Source organism: Poecilia formosa, unplaced genomic scaffold, assembly GCF_000485575.1.
Source record: "Poecilia formosa unplaced genomic scaffold, Poecilia_formosa-5.1.2 Scaffold683, whole genome shotgun sequence".
NCBI lineage: Eukaryota > Metazoa > Chordata > Actinopteri > Cyprinodontiformes > Poeciliidae > Poecilia > Poecilia formosa.
In genome coordinates, this window is record NW_006800622.1 from 133,636 (window position 1) to 153,571 (window position 19,936).

The 19,936-nt window shown below is 36.8% G+C and overlaps 3 protein-coding genes across 5 annotated transcripts; all 3 read right to left on the reverse strand.

Annotated features, from left to right (window-relative positions):
- Nucleotides 1-1,160: 1,160 nt before the first annotated feature.
- Nucleotides 1,161-3,094, reverse strand: LOC103130847 (GTPase IMAP family member 4-like). Its single transcript, XM_007542363.2, has 3 exons — nt 3,027-3,094; nt 2,681-2,746; nt 1,161-2,234 (listed from the first exon to the last, which is right to left on the reverse strand). The coding sequence occupies exons 1-3, from the start codon at nt 3,040-3,042 to the stop codon at nt 1,465-1,467; spliced, it is 852 nt and encodes a 283-aa protein (XP_007542425.1). The 5' UTR covers nt 3,043-3,094; the 3' UTR covers nt 1,161-1,464.
- A 7,775-nt stretch (nt 3,095-10,869) lies between these two features.
- LOC103130853 (GTPase IMAP family member 4-like) lies at nt 10,870-14,176 on the reverse strand. Its single transcript, XM_016666216.1, has 2 exons — nt 12,689-14,176; nt 10,870-12,004 (listed from the first exon to the last, which is right to left on the reverse strand). The coding sequence occupies exons 1-2, from the start codon at nt 12,776-12,778 to the stop codon at nt 11,069-11,071; spliced, it is 1,026 nt and encodes a 341-aa protein (XP_016521702.1). The 5' UTR covers nt 12,779-14,176; the 3' UTR covers nt 10,870-11,068.
- A 1,271-nt stretch (nt 14,177-15,447) lies between these two features.
- On the reverse strand, nt 15,448-19,327 carry LOC107834601 (GTPase IMAP family member 2-like). Of its 3 annotated transcripts, none has more exons than XM_016666219.1 (3): nt 18,458-19,327; nt 17,242-17,437; nt 15,448-16,291 (listed from the first exon to the last, which is right to left on the reverse strand). In XM_016666219.1, exons 2-3 carry the CDS (start codon nt 17,414-17,416, stop codon nt 15,588-15,590), a joined length of 879 nt encoding a protein of 292 aa, XP_016521705.1. In that variant the 5' UTR covers nt 17,417-17,437; nt 18,458-19,327; the 3' UTR covers nt 15,448-15,587. The 3 variants fall into 3 exon arrangements, with proteins under 3 accessions (XP_016521705.1, XP_016521706.1, XP_016521704.1); XM_016666220.1 differs by lacking the exon at nt 18,458-19,327 and adding an exon at nt 17,641-18,434; XM_016666218.1 differs by lacking the exon at nt 18,458-19,327 and having other exon boundaries at nt 17,242-17,628.
- Nucleotides 19,328-19,936: the final 609 nt, after the last annotated feature.

Below are 19,936 nucleotides of genomic sequence, written 5' to 3' on the forward strand. Positions count from 1 at the left end.
TTTGAAAGTAAAAGTTGGGCTTTGAGCACTCTGCCTGTCTAATGCCTCTCCTGGGTCATTATCAGCCACTGTCTGTGCAAGGGAATAGTTTTACTGTTTTAAAGTGCTGTGTAAATGCGACAGCCATAAAAACAAATGCCTTAAAAAAAAAACAAAAAAACAATGCTAACCACACTTAAGCTGCTGTAAGCAGGTTCAGTTGCCCTCTCATGTCTGGTAGAAAAACCAAACCCAGAAAGAGGAAGGTCTACCAAACAGGTCAAAAATATCGACAGTTTTTACTGCATTTTCTCTGAGGGGTTTCCTTTTTTATCTTTCAACTTTTCAACAGAAGTTAGCATCACTCTGAATGTTACCTGATCCTGTAAACTAATCATTTAAAATAAAAAGAAATCTTTTTGATCAATCTTAATAGAATTACATTTTAGTATGTTTTTAATCACAGTCCCAGGATTGTTTGTTGCTTAGATTATATTCTTGTTGATTTCCTCTTAATGTTTGCCTTCCCAGATTGTCCATTTGTATTTTTTATGATTGTCATATTCTTTGAGCATTTCTGTTGATTCACAGATCAACATGAATCATGTTTTCCACAATTGTGTTTGCCCTTGTGTGCCCTCTTCTTCCCCAGTGATTAATCCCAGCTGCTCCTTATCCACTTAATTAGCCTTAATTACCCTGTTGCTGATTCATTCAGTTCCTAGGGTCTGTTTTTCTGTCAGCTTTAGTTCTGATGTTCAGTCTGTATCTGAAAATTCAGTTCAACTTGTCATTAAAGTCTTTTATTCCACATCCTTTATTTCTGTAGCTGTTTCTTCATGACAGTGTACTTTTTGTATCTTTACCTCCCATAATATACAATGTTTGGAAATATTTGTAAAAACAGTATATAAATGAACAAATGAATGAATGAATGAATGAATGAATGAATGAATGAATGAATGAATGAATGAACGAATGAATGAATGAATGAATGAATGAATGAATGAATGAATGAATGAAACTGGCTGGGTGATGGAATAAAACATCTAAAACAAAAGGATATCAGGGATTATGAAAACACTAACATTCTGTTTCACTCTAGTGTGAATTGTTGGCTTTTATGCTTGTACAAAATAAAAACTGAATAAAAATAAATAAAAAAAATCACAGAACTGAATGAAGTGCTTAAATATTTATTATGAACACAAGGTAAAGAACATAATCCAAATAACTTTGTAGTTATTAGTAATTAAAAACATCTTTTGAATTCATTTTTGACAACAAACTAAAATAAATAAATAATAAAACAAATTTATTCTCTAAATTAAAATTTGCAAATCAGAAACATGCAGTTGTTAATCATTGTCTTCAAATAACAAATCACATTCAAATATGATTAATAACTATTCATTAACAACTAATTATGTCAGATGGTTAAATGGGGTCTTTCATCCTCATTGTGGTTATTTGCAGTGTTTTTAATCAGATGATTACGCACCAGTTGTCTCTCACTGACCTGCCTCTATTCACTGCCTCTCCCACCTCAGCTGCAGCTTCAGCAATGGCAGCTTGGTCAACAGCTCGAATAAGCGAGTTGTTTCTCTCTGCTGGACCTCTATTTCCTCCAGCCTCCTCTCTAATGGCTCTCTGGGCTTCTCTGAGCAAATCATTTGTGAAGCGGCTGCCTCCATTTCTCTGAACCATACTGTCAATCTTCTCCACCAGCTCTTTAACTTGAGTTCTGTTCCCAATATTGTTGTTAAAAATATGATAACCTCCCCGACATTCGCTGACAAAATCATTTAAAGGTGGAGTAAAATGCAGAATTGTTTGTCCGTTTGGACCTATAGGCATTTGATCTCCATGAGTGAACAACACCATGGCATATCTAGGTGCTCTTTCTCCAAAAATCTTCCTGATGATTTCCACCAAGTCTTCTTCTTTTTGTGAGAAACTTGTTGACTCGATCACAATCAGGAACACATGAGGACCAGGAGCACACAATGAGAGACACCTAGCCAGCTGTCTCTTCATCTCCTGAGGGGTCAATTTGGTGTCAAACAGACCTGGAGTATCAATCACTACCAGTCTACGGCCATCAGGGAAGTTATGAAATCCCTTCTCACACACCAGCGTGTTCTGCCCAACTGCAAAATGATTAGCATTTATAATGACGTTTCCTGCAGAGCTCTTGCCAGTTCCAGTTTTACCAATGAGCAGAATGGTAACGTCACATTCTTCTGGATCTGAACCTGGAAGAAATCAATCACAAATAATATGTGAATATGGAAATTAAACATTAATGGAATGAAAAGTATGTTTTATAAAATCATATATAGCTTCTACACTTGAAACCAGATATTTGGCCCAAGACAAACAGTTTACTGGTGAAATGTATGTAAACTTTTGAATTCAAGAAAAGTCACAAAAAAATTCTAAAAAAAGTTCTAGCCAAATTTTCTGACATTTAGTTAGTTTTGGTAATTCTAACCAAGCAAAAACAAAAAAGTAGTCTTATCAGTCTGATTTAAATTCAGATAGTGAGAAAAATAGTTTCTGATTGTGCATATTACATCAAATGCAGCCGTGTATGCACATATTTCTATATCAGAACCAAACCATAGGTGAACATTTCTTTGTTTTGACATAAAAATTGATCAAACATATCAGAAAATAAATCAGATAGATTTGATCTCACCTGTTTTCCGATCACATTTTTTCTTCTTAGCCTCGCCAGCGTCCTGTGAACCTGACCCAGAAGAAGCTTGTAGAAGAAAAAATAAATGATGGGATCAAATTACTATCACCTTTTTTTTGTTTTTACCGCAGTGCTTTATTGTTTCCAATATTATAAATTAGCCATGATTGAAGTTAAATTGTTTCCTCTTTATTCTTACAAATACAAGTAGATCAAATATTCAGTTTTTTTATTAATTTCGATAGAAAATAACAAAACTGCTACCAAAGTTTTCACCTGTTTTTTTTATCCAAAGTGAATAAGGAAGGAGTTTTAACTCACCTCACTCACTTAGTTTCTAACTCACCTTTTGTTTTGGACATCTTCCTTTCAGCAGGTGGAGGTGATATAGAGCCGCTGCTGATCCGTTGCTGATGCACATTTTGACTTCCGTCTCTGTTCTTATATAATATCCTGGCCCTGATCCCCTCCCATGATATGTTCCATATGAAGAAAACTTTTGTCCTGAGATCTGTCATCAACTACAGGAGGTTTTAACCCACAGAAACCTGTTGGTCTCTGTACATTTCAAACAAAAGGTCAATTAAAGGCAGATGTTGGTTTATGATCAGGAGACAAAGTCAACGACACTTTTCTCTCATTTTAGAAGACAATAAATATTTTTTTTCTACTAAAAAAAAACTTTATTTAACCACAGGAATAAATAAAAAACAAAGCAAGTAGTTACAGTGATGCAGGTTCTGTATCAGCTCACAGGTTTTCCTGCTCTGATCACTGAAGCTGCTTCCAAGAACCTGGAGATAAAACAGTTCCTGAGCTCCATCAGGTGGTTCTTTCAGAACATTAAAGGAAAAAATCTCATACTGCTCTATATGTGTTGATAATCAAGTTGAAACATTGCACAACTTGTCCTGTACAACGTATTTTTGTACAATGGATTACTTTTTAGTGTTTTTTAGAGAGATTTCTTTTTAATATTAGGTTATTTACTCTGTGTGTTCTGGCAGGAGAACAAGCAATAAAAATCAGACTTTGTGTGTTTATATTTGTGTTGTTCAAGCGTTATAATAATGTGCAGTGTCCATATTCAGCAACTGAAATAAACACAACAAAACTAGTCATTTTATTAAAATCACATCAGATTTAAAGGTATTTATGTGAAGAAGAAGAAGAAGAAGAAGAAGAAGGAGAAGAAGAAGAAGAAGAAGAAGAAGAAGAAGAAGAAGAAGAAGAAGAAGAAGAAGAAGAAGAAGAAGAAGAACAAGAAGAAGAAGAAGAACAAGAAGAACAAGAAGAACAAGAAGAAGAAAGTCACATGGGTGCAGTTCTCTGGTCAGATCCGCTGTTGATACAAATGTTTTTAATCTGATAACCAAACATGCAGAAGTGTTTGGAACGTGAACGTGACCTTTTGCTGCATGACCTTTAAATTACTGACATGAAAACAAAAACAAAAAAACAAACAATGCACATAGAAAGATCAAAGTCTGAACTGATAACATTGAAGAAAAACCCAGAGGATGAAACGTATGGAGAACAGATAACCTGACTGCTTCCTGAGGAACAAACAGGAAAGATCTTATCATCTTTATGTCTCAAATTTTTCCATACTTTTCTTTTTGTAATCCAAACGGCCCTAAACTCATTTAAATCCACATACGCATGTTGTGATATTTAAAGTTGGTGGTTTTAGCCTTTTTTCTTACCACAGAAAGTTTTGAAAGGTATTATATGGAGCTGAAACGATTAAAAGTATTAATTGTGGTGAACCAATTATTGAAATAATCATAAACTATTTTAGCAATCAATTAATCGCTACAAACTCTAAAAAGTCTATTTGCTAAAAGAACATATTCAGAGCAGATATGAAGCCAAAACTGTACAAAAACTGTTCACATTTTACATTCAAACTAGAAAAAAAAAACCTTGTCCTGTAATTATGTTCTACCCAGAACTCCTCAAGTGGCATTTTTAGCTTCACCTGGCTAAATTATTTAAATAAAATCTCCCAGAAAGCAATTAATTCAAAAGATAATCAACTGATCGCCCCAACACTGCATTAAATCAAGCAGAAAGTGTTACGATCCGTGTTTCTGTGTGTTTATTTTTGAGTTTTTCTGTGTAGTCCTGTTCCCTGTGAGTCTGTCTCTGCGTCTTCCCCGTTGATTGTTTCCCAGGTGTGTCTCATTCCCTTAATTACCCCGTGTGTATTTAAACCCACCTGTTGTCTGTGTTCTTCGTCGGGTCCTTGTCTTTGTCGGTCACACGCTGTATTGCTCTCCGGTCGTACTGCTAAGTCCTGGATTGTGTTTTGCTTGCATGTTAGTTCCGTTAATCTGTTGCTACCGGCATTTTAGCTGTGCGCTAGTCTGTCTGCCGTGCTGTCTGTACCTGGACTACTCCGAGCGTTATCTTAATTAAAACCATCTCATTCATCTACATCCTGGGTCCACCTGCGTCTTCCTCACCACCACCAACTACACCGATCATGACAGAAAGGACTGAGCGTTTCACAAAATATTAAATGTTTGTTTTAGCTACAGATGCATCTCGTGAAGTAAAAGATCAAGCAACATTTTTTTATTTATATCTTTTATTGTGCGTTAATGTTGTATAAAATAAGACTTAAGTGGTTAAACAAAAACTTTGCAGAATGAGCCAATTTTTTTTCCAATTAATTGAAATAATTGTTAGTTGCAGCCCTAGTGTGATATCAGTAAACTCTTTAATTTACTCTAAAGAGATCTGAAGTTTCTCCAGGGTTTCTGAAGGACTTTCAGAGTTTTGGGATTTTCACTGGACAACATCAGCATCAATTATGTCTTGACAAAGTTATTGGATGCTTCACAATGTTTCTGTGGACACCCAGATTCAATAATTCAGGAGAAAATCACACTGCACTCACTTGAAACCTTATGATGTAAAACTAAAGCAGCAGCTGCTGACAAACAGGAAGTTGGTCTTTTGTGTTTATGTGAATAAATTAAACTCTATCTGTTGTGTGACGAGAGGAACCTTAACAAGTGAAGCAGAGCATAGCAGCAGCAGCTTCTGGTGCGGACAGAAACAGAACAGAACCAGAACAACTGGGATGAAGTGATGAAAACCTGCAGGCATCTCTACAATAAAGACCAGACATCAGGCTGGGAAGGAACATGGAGCAGCTGGTGAGCAGGAAACATCCAGGAAAGCTGTAATGATCCACTCATTGTTTGGTTTTTAGTTGGACTCAACAGGGATGTTCAGTCCACTTTAATCAAACTGGAGCTTGTTACTCTAGAAAGGCCAGTTTGCTTGGAAAGGTGTGAATACAAAGTCTCTAACCAAAAAAGCAAACTCTAGCCCTCCTAAAAACCTTTAAGTCTTGGTGGTGAAGTCTGGTGTCATGTTATGACCACAGTTTTTATTTTAGTTTCCATATATAATTTGCGTAAAAGATATCTGTGATAACAGCAGGGCTGCTGGTGCCCGTCTCTGGCTGTCAATTGGCGAGAGGAAAGGTCAGCAGTTCATCGCAGGGCAACACAGAGACAGACAGGACAAACAACCATGCACACACACACACACACACACACACACACACATGCAACACCTAGTGAGAATTTATACAGACCAATCAACCTAACAAAAAGTTACATAAATATTTATTTATGAAATTAAATTACATCAGACTCATGTAGCACTTTTCAATCCCCTTACTGGCCATCAAAAATGATTTACAACCACATCAGTCATTCACATTCAAAAATTAAAGTATTTATATTAAATAAAAAGCCCTTTTACTGGAACATGTTGCATGAACTGGAATGCTATTATCTGTAACAGACTGGCGACCTGTGCAGGGTGACCCCGCATGGATGGATGGATGGATGGATGGATAGATGGAATGATACTTTGTGTTTCTATACACTACCCACTCAGGCTAGTCACCTATCTCATACGGATGATATGTAAAACTTTCAGGAAGTGAAAAGAAACTGTTCAGTGAAACAGTTTTTGCATATGATATTATCTCTGCTGTTCATCTTAAAGATTCATATCAGCTACAGTGTTTTTGCAGTGTACCAGAAACAAGACAGCGAAGCCTGAGCTGTTACTTATCCCAGTCCTGGGCTGCAGAAAGAAACATGCCCAGTTACAGATCCATCAATTTAGAGTTTTCTAGAATTAAAATGGGCCATGAAACAACAATGCTATGATTATTTTCCTGGTAAGCAATGGACTAATTTTCTCCTTTGGTCATGTGAAAAGAATCAAATTTGGACCTTCAGGGTAGCACAGCTGCCAGATTTGACTAGTATTGTTTGGTACAGAGCTGGTTGTGCTGAAGGTTGTGATGACTCCACCAGAAATTACAGCAGATGCTGATCCACGTCTGACTGACATCGGTGGAGAGGATCTAATCCAACAAGCTGATCCAGCATAAGGAACCTTCTTGGCTTCTTGAAATAACTAAAGATGGCGTGATTAGGCAGGCAGAGCCAACCTCTCTCCTCTGGTTTTTGAACTCTGCTAGCGATGGGACAGAGTGGTACAGCTCCATGTGCGTCATTGTTGGTGGTGTGGTCAGACGGAGGACAGAATGTCTTTCAGTTGCTCCTTACAGATTCCTTAGAAGATCCCCAAGCTAAAGAAACCATGGTACATCAGAATGATGATCGCATACTTCACTCTTTTTGAGTCTTCTCAAGATGGAAAGGAAAAGGTTCTCATCATGACTGAGCTGTTGGGTCAAGCGATAGCAGAGCTTCTACAGTTGCTGTAGTTCATGTAAATTAGTGGTTTTACCATTTTTTGTGCCTCTCCATGACTTTCTGATGAGGGCAGGAGTTTTGAGAGCTTTCTTATGCAGGAGGTTTGAGAGTTGTATGGGCTCTAAAGAGTCTCTGTCACCCACAGGTGAGCATTTTAACAGGATGCAGAGTCCTGTGGTTCACTCTGCGATAAAAGCTCCCAAAGGTTCAGTATACAAAGCTGCATATTTAGATTATCACAAGTGTTCATCTCAAAGCATTGAGGTTCTTCCACAAACTAACAATAAGACTTAAGTGGTAGAAACACTTAAACATGTCAAAGCATCTGGTGATTGTCAAGGTATTGAACTGCAGCTTTACAATAACTTTGCTGATGAGTGGAAGAGAAGATATTTACCTGTAATTTTGGATAAATGACAGAAGTAAAAGTTTTGAACTGGTTCATCCATGGATACAATTTCCAAATGCCTGAAAGCGCTTATTGATCTTTTAAAACAGCTTTGACAGATGCTAATGACAAGAGTCCTGCCCTTATTGGATGCATCTTATCTCTTTGTTCCAGAAATAAAAGGGAAAACGTAGCATGATGCTATCTGAAAGTATCAAGGGATTGTTATTACGGGTATCTCATTTGTTGAAATGACAACATGGCTGCAGGGCACTTTGCACGTGATTCTATTAGGCAAATTAGCTGGCAGATCAGTTGAAAAGCATTCAGGAGCTGAAAAGGAAACTTGTTGGTGCACCTTTTTTTGATAATTTAGTGCAAGTGGAAAGAAGAGAAGTGGGAAACATCTAAAACATGGAGGACAGTGTGTCCTGCCCTGGTGAAAAATAAGTATACTAAGTATGTTACGTTTTAGTATACTTAAGCATACATTAAGTCAGACCGTACTTGACTATACATCAAGTTCTCTTAGGATTAGTTAACTTAACGTGTGCTATTTTGGAACAACTAATTTTTATGCTTAGTGTATTTTAATAGTATTTAAATCGTATTAAAGCACAATTTAAAGTGTACTAAGCATACTTCAACATACTTTTTGGAACAATTTAAGTTACACTTAGTATATTTTAAGTATATTTCTTTTTATAAAATAAAAACATGCTTGATTAATATGTTTTGAGTGTACTATTTTTGTGATTGAAATACATTTTAAATATACTTAGAATGTATTTTAAGTATATTGGCATTGGGGCAGAGTATCAGGGACTGAACCAAGAGAGGCAAGGATTGTGGCGCGAATTTAGCTTTTATTCTTCTATGCAATCTGTACCCTGCCTAAAGGGTAGTCTAATCAGTTTAAGTCTGTTTACGTTTGTCTGCCGGCACATAAACATGGTGATGTAAGCTGCAGCATGTGCATGTAAGCAGATAAAAGACGCTAAAAGAGATAGAGGAAAAGACAGAATCTATAACAAAGGCAACCATCTTAGCTTGTTGTGTCTGTTTGGTATCAGAACCGATCTTTTTCCCTCAGCAGACAGTTTTTTTTGTATGAACTTCATCAAGTTTTCATTATTCAGAAGTTCTTAAGGCTGATGTTCATCTTTCTGATGCAGACTCTGATAGTAGATTGTGGAGGAATGTTTTACAGACGGTCAGATGTCTGTAAAACTGTCAGGAAAAACAACCACCATCTTTTTCCTGTGTCTCTGTATCCCTGATGGACTTGTGGCCTTCCACCCAGTGGCTGATGGACAAAGGTACAAACCTTTGTCTAAAATGAATGAAGATATAGAATCTGCATAACTTTTAATTTTCTACTTTTAGTTTCAGACAAGACAAACAGCCAAATGTCTTTGAAACACAAAATTTGATTAAACTGGACACCAATAACAGGAAAGCGTGTAAATTAATTTAATTTGCCTTTGTAAGGGTCGGTTCTTGTAAATATGGCATATGTTGTCAATTTGAGCATTACAGATATATTTTAATTAAATTGTAAATATGCGTAAAAGTTCCCTTGTCAAATGTGTGACTGAATGGTTAAATAGCACCACCTGCCGACGCCTCCTTGCCACTGCATTTTATTAAAAAAACTACATTTCTGATATGTCAGTTATAAAAACTTAAAAACTGTGTTGAGACTAAACTACAGACAATTTTTATGAAACCTTCCAAAATTGTAAATAAAATCTACTTTCAGAGGATCTTGTGTCTGAAATGTGGAAAACCTCCCAGAGTTTTCCTGCTGTAATGACTCAACCTTATATTCTGTCTGCAAATGTTTATCAATTTAATATTTTCTTTTATTGTAATAAAATATAGTTTCAATGGCATCTCTGAGCTCTACATTTAATTTACTAGTAAATAAAAATATGATCAATAAATTTTCAGGATTTAAAAATAACTTAAACATTCTAGGTTTTGGTTCAAGGTGTTTTACTGATTTGAATTAATAATTAAATATTGAAGGTAGATCCCATAGAGATGGAGCCGTCTGAAGTTATGTTGTGTAAATTCCTCCAAACCGGGTCATTTGGTCCGTTTTTCACTTGGTCAGTTCATTAAGTGCTTGATTAAACGAGACCCGGTCCTCATAATAGGAATCTTTCTTGGTCCGTGCAGCTTCCTCAGATGTGACATTAATCACAGCTTATTGTCATATGTGCCAAAGATTTACTTCATCAAGCAGATTCTAAGTAAAAACAAGAGGACCAGAGTTTCCTCAATAAGTCCTGGTTCTAATAAAGCTTTATATTTGGTCAATGTTAGTCTTTCCTTCCACTCTTACCATGTACCTACTCAGGTTGCAGCCACAATGTTTTTAACTGATCGACACTGCATAATTGAATTTTGTGAAATTATTCATACTGGACTTCAGAATGTGACTGGATTCATATATTTTAGTAAAATGCCTGCTGAAAATGTGCTGTATAAATAAAATTACCTTACCTTACCCTGTGGTGACTTTATTTGTGGTAATTTTCCTTCATATCAGTAAGTTTAATGAAAATGAACACATTCACTCAATTTTCAGATCTTTTCTTCATGCACGATGCTCCATATGTTTTGTTGTCGTTTCTTTGGCTTGCAGTGGATATCTTGGTCCAGAGTCCTTTAATAAAGTATTGCTACATTAAACCAGGAAATCTGGATTGTTTTTAGTTTTGTTCCTGAGCATTTGCCTACAAAAAGTCCACTGGATCTGAAATTTTGCTTCCATGTGACTAAAAAATCTAATTTCTCTCATCAAGCAATTTATTAATGAACATTTTATGTTTATTCTAAAACTAAGGTTATTCTACCTTTGTATTAATTTAATGTTACTCAGGTTTTTATGGCTTCTTCATCTAAATCGGCTGTATTCTTCCACTGAATAAGAGTTTTAGATTTACATTTCTGTAGTTATCACTTACGGAAAAAATAGTTCTCCCCGAAAATCCTACTAACAATGACATTTTACAAATTCAAAAAGAAAAGGGAAAAAATTACAGAGATGACAACAATGTATTTAATTATAAAGCATGTGAAAAAGAGCAGGTTCATGTCCTATGATGGAGATCACGCCTATGCTTCACACGCTCTAATACTCAGGCTGTTAATGTTGCAAAACACAACTGAACATGTTACATTAATTATGAAATCAGGGTTTAATAAGATGCAGACCAAACATCAGACACGTCATCATCACTGTATAATGCAGGCCATCTCTTTCACTGCTAGTGCCGCTCCAACCATTGCTCCCACTGATCCTCCGACTGCAGCTCCTACAGCTCCTCCCTCCCTGCCCCCAATAACAGCTCCAGCAGTCGTAGTATTCAAAACCAGTCCAGTAGCAACTCCAGCAATGGCTCCAGTAGCAGCTCCACCAGCAGCCTTCAGAGCAGCACGGACAAATGAGTTGTCACTCTCTGCCTGTCTTCTTGCATCCTGAGGGTTAATGTCTGGATTTTCTAGGAACAGTTGCTCCTCTTCTCGTTCCTTTGCTCTCTGTGCCTCTTCAAACATCTCATTGGAGTAGAAACTTCCTCCACTTTCTTCATTTCGTTGAACCATCCTGTTGATCTTCCTTAGCAGTCTCCTGACCTGAGTAGGATCTTCAACTTTGTTGTTAAAAACATGATATTTATCTTCGAATGTCTGCAAGATGGAGCACTGACTGATGAAGTTTGTTAGAGGCTCGGATGTTTCCAACAGGTTTTCCATTGTCATGTGTTCCTCTCTCAGCTCGTCTCCATGGGTAAACAGCACCATGGTGTATTTGGCTGCTTCTTCTCCAAACATTTTCTGGATTATTTCCAAGGTTTTTCTTTCTTCTTCTGTGAATCTGTTCAGCTGCAGCACAATCAGGAAGACATGAGGACCAGGAGCCACCAGGCTGATGCCTTCAGCGATCTCTTTCACAACCTCTTCATTACTTTTACCCGTCTTAAACAGACCTGGAGTGTCAATAACAGCCAGATTTAAGCCACCACAATCACTGGTTTCCTTCTGACAGGCCTGTGTCACAGAGGAAAGAAAGAGTTTAGACTCAAAAGCTCTCTTCCTTAAAATGGTGTTTCCTGCTGCACTTTTTCCGACTCCAGTTTTCCCGACAAGAACGATCCTGAGCTCTGGCTTCTCAACTGTTGAAGAATTAGAAAACAACAATAAACTGAAAGACTCTTTTGGCCAAATAGAAGAAGAAACTTATAAATTTAATGATGTCAAATACAGAATTATGTTTTTCATGGTTAGATTTATTGATCCGGGGGAAAATTAGGTAGATCACAGAATGAAATAACCCAAAGAACACAACATATAAACGTTGTCAATTGTCATTTCTCATGCAAATTTGCTTAAATAGCCAACAAATATTCACTAAATAAATGCTTTTATACCTAATGAAGAATATTGAAACCAGAACACACATGCACAAAGCTTAGAATACATTTTATAGTTTAGCTCACACAGTAGCTGATACACCTCATGGATTTTGTATATAGATTATTTACTATTCTTTCATAAACATATCGATACACTACTTGGTCAATTCTCATTTCATTTCACTGCGTCCAACAATTGGAACAACTTAGAAAAAACATTAAAGCTCAGTGCTTATGTGTGTTTTTTCTGTTTTGATACTTTTTTGCATCCTGGCCAGATTGTTGTTGAAAACGAGACTTTAAGTGGATTAGCAGATTCAATCTTTTCTAACGTTCTGGGAGCCTTAGAGGATTACATCGACAACTGCTTCAATCGGATCTGCACCATGAACACACACAGCACTCCAACTGAAACCTCTAACAGAACCCGCCGTGTGGATAACTCACCCACATTGTCATTCAGTCCCAGGCCTCGAGAGGTGAGTGGCATCTTATCGTCAAAAGCTGCCTGAATTCGAAAATAGACGTTCATTGATCGAATTACTGCATAACGAATTTCAGGCTTTGCATGACTGTCTGGAATTCAGTCAACAACAAATAGAACCACCAAACAACGGCCCAAATTTGAAAGATTTAAACATAAACAAATGGCACAGCAACAAGGAAGAGAACTGAGAGGATTAATTATGGACTGAATGAACAATTTCCACAAGAAATAAACGATAGAAGGAAAAAACTTTTTCCCATCAGAAAGTTGAAGATGACTGAAGGAAAAAAAGCCCTGATAATAGTGGCAGAATAAACCGAGACAAAGACGCCACATCCAGGCTTCTCTAACCTGAACATGCTGTGTTTTTATTTAAATAATGCCATCTTGTTTAATTATGTTTCTGCTTATTTAAAATTTATTAGCTTGTTTTTTTCTCCTTTTTGTTTTTTCTCTTAATATTTACTGACTTTATCACTATAAAATGTAATATCTAAATGTTATTAGCTGGAATATTAAGGTTCATATAAAAAAGGTGAAAATATTTGAACATTTATCTGATCTACATGCTGATATTTGTCTCCTTCAGGAAACACAGATCACATTGATCTAAAAACAACCCAGTATAACCAAGTATTTTATTAAAAATATAATTCAAGACAAAGACGACTTTGCATTTTGATTGCTAAAAATATACAAGTAACACACCATAAAACTATCGTGGATCCTGAAGGTAATAATTAAAATATCTATGTACAATCAGACACTAACAATAGCCAATGTTTATGGTCCAAACACAGATAGTCCATTATTTTTTTCAAAATTTCTTTACAATATGTCAGAATTTTCAGACTCCCAAATAATAACAGGTGGGAACTTTAATACAGTATTAAATCCATTAAACCTCATAAGAAAACAAGATCTAATTATAGATCAACCCTGAAATAATCAGAAGTAATTAAACAGTATATGAGTGAATTTGGCCTTAGTGATGGATGGAGATGATTACATCCAGTCTCCAAAGAATTTACTTTTTTCTCTTCTGTCCGTCTTTCATATTCACAGATCAATATGTTTCTAATAAGCAACTATCTAATGGGAAACATAACAAAAACTAATATACACTCGATTGTGATCATGCTCCTATATCTATCTCTTTGATTATAGAAAACAATCTCCCAAGTCTTTCAGTAGATGGTGCCTTAATCCATCACTACTGGAAGACCAAGAGTTTGAAATCTGAAACAGGAATGGGCGTCATTCCTCGAGATAAATGAGTCACCAAATACTGCAGCATCACTGATATGGGAAACAGGGAAAACTGCACAGGAGGCAGAATCATAGCTTATGGAGTCCATGAGAAAAAGGAGGAAAGAGAAAAACAAACTCAGATAGAGACAGAAATCAAGAATTTAGAGGAAATAAGAATTTCAACAGAAAAACTGAAGAGAAAATACATCAGTAAAGTTATGAACTAAACAGGATTATAAGTGAGAGAGCTAATTTTTTACTACAGAAACTTAAACAAGACAACTGTCACTGTACTAATAAATCTGGTAAATATTTGGCCAATCAACTGAAAAAGAACAAAGAAAAAAAATATTTCTGTTATTAAAGATTCAGCAGGGAAACCGACCCAGTCGCTAGAAGAAATAAATGATGTTTTTCTAGATTTTTATACCAAATTGTATTCTGAGGAAAATAATCCTTCCCAAGGAGAAATTAACTCTTTTTTTAAACAATCTACCACATTTGACAGATGACCAAGAAATTTTTTAAACAATATCAATCAGATGAACAAATTGGTCTGGTTGCAGCTCCATTAACAGAAAAATTAATCAATGCAAAAAAACACCTTTTGCCAAACAATAAAGCACCAGGACCAAACGGTTTTCCAGCTGAATTCTATAAAAAAATTTTTGGATATGCTTAATCCAGCATATCTCAAATTAATACAAGAAATAAAAGAAACTGGTTTTATTCCTCAAAATTTAAATACAGCTGCTATTACAGGTCTTAAACCTGGCAAAGATCCTATGGTCACCTGCAGCTATGGACAGCTCTCATTAATAAATACAGATATGAAAATGATCACTAATCAGAATTGAAAAAGTCATCTCATCATTAATTCATCCAGATCAAACTGGTTTCATTAAAAATAGACACTCCTCATATAATATAGGGAGATTGTTGAACTTAATGGCTTTAACAAATAAGACCCAGCCATTGTAACTTTGGATAATGAAAAAGAGTTTGATAAAGTTAAATGGTTATTTTTGCTTTCAATATTATATTTATATTTAATCATGTATTTTTCTGTAATAAAACATAGTTTTAATCACATCTCTAAGATCTACATTTAATTAACTAGTAAATTAAAATATGATCAATAATTTTTCAGGATTTTAAATTAAAAACATTTTAACATTATAGGTTTTAATCTAAACAAAGAAAGCCTTAATTGTTGAAAAACAAATATCTGACTAGTTGTTTTATTATTTTAAGAATTAAATGCAGCTTTTTCAAATTCAACCCTCCTTTATGGAGATGAAGTCGTCTGAAGTTATGTTATGTAAATTCAGACCACTTATGTTTAGATGAGAAACTGTTTCATTTCATATTGTATTATCTTTAAGCCCTGATCTCCTTGGTCAGTTTGCTTGATGTAACAAGACCCAGTCCCTGCTGCAATAAACCAGAAAGAATCAAACCAGTTGATTTAAATCAGTTGTTTTATTATTTTTAAGTCCAGCCAATTACAACAAAAGTTTGTATTGTAATGGATAATGATGATTTTATTTACACTGACATTTTCCATGAAACTTTCTTCCTCCGGTAATTTTTTTTACTTCCTCTATTCTTTTCTCAACCGACTATAGATGTTGCTCAATATCCAACAGCACAGAAAACCAACTCCAAGTTTCAGTCTCCAGTCTGACCACCATGACTGAGCCCACCTACAGAAAGTGATCAGAGAAATCTGCCTCTGATAAAAACGACGTCCTCCGTCTGAGAGTGAATCTATTTTATCCAGCAGATCCTGGACCTGCTTCCTGTCTTCCATCTGCTTGTTGTTGAACACATGATACATCCCACTGCAGCTCTGCACTATTTTCTGCAAGTTTTCATCTTCTTGTACAAACTGATCAACATTAATGCCTGTTTGTTCCAGTCGGTCCGTGTGGGTGAACAGGATCATGGTGAACTTGGAAACCTCTGGACCCAGAATCTCCTGCAGCATCTCCAGTCCTGGCTCTTCCTGTTCAGTGAATCTTCCCAGCTTGATGGTGAGCAGAAAAACATGAGGACCAGGAGAGCTCAGCTCCACAGCTCTCTGGATCTCAGCTTTCACTTCTTCTGGAGGAAGAACAGAGCTGGAGAGTCCAGGAGTGTCAACCACAGAGACTCTACGAGAGAAAACTTCACCTTCTGCCTTCTTACTGCTCCGAGTCAGCAGCTTGAGACCGTCTTCAGAGTTAAACTCCTTATTTCTCAGGATGGTGTTTCCTGCTGAGCTCTTCCCGACTCTTTCTTGACCCACCAGCACCAATCTGAGGTCTGAAAACAACACAGCAGTTCAGGAAATAACAGAGCAACATTTACATCAGACATACTTCCACTATCTATTGTCAAGAAAGATTAATTTTAAAATATTTTTTTCATTATTGCAATAAACACAACTATATGTTGTGATAAAATGTAACATATCCTCCATTCCTGCCCATATATAGAGCACAGTCTGACGTGTAACTGAAACAGTTGGTTCCAAAAGAAAACTCAACTTTCCAGACATTATTTGAGCAAGAGAAACTTTTGTCATTGTGTTTTTGAACTTACTTACATAAAGTTACTTGTCCATTGCTGATTGTTAAAAGTGCAGTTCATTCCACAGTTTTGAAGCTGCTACATGGGGGAATTTTTTCTGCCAGGATCCAAAATCACACATTTTCGGTCTGAAAACAGAACTTCATATCTTTCTTCTCAAAACTTGTAATGACTGTACTCATAACTTCTTCTTGCCCTCACACTCTGCTCGCTTTTGGAAACACCTTTTGGCACAGTCACCCTGCAACCTCTCAGCCAATAGAATGAAAGTGTTGTACTGGGTGCGTTTGTTTCTTTCTAGCAGGTGTGTCTGTGTGGCTACTATTAATTGTAGCAATCTGAGCCACCCACTGGACTTAGGGAGAAACAATGGCGACAGCTTTCTGCTCCGTGTTCAAAGGTAAATTGGACCTTTGAACACTTTTAAAATGTGTTTGCTTTCAAAAGTATAATTAATTTATTCATTAATTCAGTTACTTATTTGAGCAATAAATCTTTGATTTTTCATGGATGTCACTTAAAGCCTCCAAATAGAAAACTGCAAAAATAACTGTGCAACTTCTTGAGTTTAAATCCACCTATAAAAATGAAACATTTTTTAACAAAATAACTTGTGTTGTGAGTCATTATGACATTATAGATTTCCATTTTATAATAATGTATAAATCATGAATTTTTCTTACCAGCTGAACCATGGCTGGTCATTTCCATTGTCCTCTTGCAGGCAGTTGATCTGCAATGAACTGTGGCTGTTGATTTCTTGGTAGTGAATACTTTTGCTTTATAATTCCTGCTGTTTTGTAGTCTGGTTCCAGTCTCCTCCCCTTGAATCTGTCTGCCAGTCACTGTCAGAACCATGCAGCTTTGAAGAACATCCTCCTGATGGAAATAATAACCAAAAGTTTCAACAAAAGCATCAAATAATGGCTCATTAGAGGCATAAAAAGAACATTGACATGGTGAAAAGGTTGTTACCATAGCTACCTTGTTTACATTTTAAACAAATGGAATGAAAGACAGTGAATCCAGATCTGACCTTTCTTTTTCTTAATGCAAAGATAGCACAGAATTAAAGGTTAGACCTGATCACAGTGGTGCCATGATGACAGTCCTGAGGATCTGGGCCATCTTGATTGTCAGGGGTTTCTCCTATCTTCAGTTGTCCACAGGTTGCTACAAAGTGCATCTTTAAGGGTGCTGAGGAGTGGACAACAAGTGAAGTGCAATAACGTATCAGTGCATTCCAGAATGCAGAGCCAATAGCCATGAGTCCTCCACATCAATTAGATTTATGCCCAGCCATGTGCAAGGTGCAGTGGCTCAGGCGAAACTCCAAATACAGCCAGGACAGGTGAACACCAACACACAGTGATGCATCTCACAATATCCTGTCTTCATGCACGCCGGCCCATAAATGACCACTGCTGCCCCCCGGGATGGCAGGCTGTCAGCAGCAGTTCCAGTAGCCAGTGACACTGTTACACAGCTTACTGTCTCACTTGTCCCACTGCACTCAGTGCCAACTATAGCCTCAGCCTCACATTGCAGTTCACCCAATTGGGAAACTCTCCATCAGTGGTTTCATCAGTCTGTGGATTTGGAAGGTGTGCACTGTCTAATGTATCTGCTTGACTGTTTAGTTACTCGCTATAACACAAGTCCATTGGGTTTAGTCCATCATGCACCATCTTGCAGAACCTTGATCGCTCTCCGAGGTTCTGCAAAGTTTGTGGTGACCCTGGTCACTCAACCCTTTCTTACTGAAGGAGAAATGGTCTCTGTTTACCTTCTCTCCCGGACAGTGGGAAAAAACTGTCCAAAACTTAGTCAAAGGCCAGCACAAGACCAGACCAGGACACCGTTAACCAGAGTTGATCTTCAGGAAACTACGATACTCACATTCAGAGAGGTGAAGTGTGGGTGACAAAAAAAAACCCCTCATGGATGAGCCAGATCTCAAGCTTCTGTATGTTAACACTTTCCAGAGCACCAGAGAGATACCAAGTTGTGGTCCAATGGCCAGCAGAAGTCCCAGTCTTTATTTCCAACACCAAATCTAGGGGTTGAGATGAAGGGTATTGCTGTGGTCATTTATGTTGAGTCTTTGTAAGCCATACATACATCTAAAAACACAGATCACAGGAGTTGGGCTCCAGTCTCCTTCAATTACGTCATGCATGCTGCACGTACTTTCTATAAAGAGAACGTTTTGGCTGATTCAACACCTTAAAACACGTGCTAGCTAATTGGAGATCAATTAGCTTTACTTGACAAAGTGAATTTTTTAACCTGATTCTCTAAGTCTATGGAATGAAGTGCATTGTGCCAGTCCTGGTTGTCCGTGGTCAAAGTGATGATCCAATCATTGGTTCAAATGTCCTGAATTTCCTAGATAATGATAATTATCCAGGCTGGATAATTATTGCATCCATATCTCAGATGGATGCAGGTATTGTCCCCCCATTTACGAACATTTCCTTGACATGAAACATTGATCAACATTCTGATGTGTATTGATGATTTTAGCTGCATTTTACAAAATGCAATGTTTGCTACTGGTTTCTCAATTGCTGGCTGTATGATGTTTTTATTATCTAAAGCACTTGAAACTTCCTTGTTGCTGAAATGTTCTACACAAATAAACTTGACTGACTTGACTGTGACATGAAAAACCTTCATTGTTTACTTGTGTTACCATAGTAATAATTTGCTTCAAGATTAATCTTTGTGTTTGTGTTTTGTTTGTTCTGGACTGCATCATTGTCAGCAACTAAATACCAGTAATCCTTAATTGCTTTCAAGCTCAGTCAGTTAAACTCCCTCTTCCAGATTCCAGCTAATAAATCTGCACTGACACAATGTTAGTGATGGTGAGGATCTTAACAAGAAGGTTGGCATCTAAATCAAGTTTTGCACAGCCGTAAAAGCCTTTAGTACTTACTGTCCTCTGGATAAAATGTCATAACAAATAAATGTAGCAAGTGTTCCTTTCTGAAGGTTGATGTAAGAATCTTGTGTTCATTTTCTGTTTAATAATGTTAGGTGTGTCCATTTAAAAATAAACCAGTTCAGGCTCTGGTCGACACCGGGAATATCAGCAGTATTATACAAAGACTTCCTTAAGTAGAAATAAAAAATCATATTCTAGAGAGGAATACCAAAACCAACCCAGATTCAACCCAAGCCAGGTTATTCTACTAATAACAAAAAGCAACGACCAGCTCAGTATTATACAAAAACAATAAGGCTGTTTAAATAGGCTTATAGAATGAGAGACTATAGGTACTCCCTTCCATCAAATCAAATTTTGACAGGTAGTGTTCAACGTGGGTGGTCCGGAAGTGGGGGAGGGGCAACGTGGGTGGTCCGGAAGTGGGG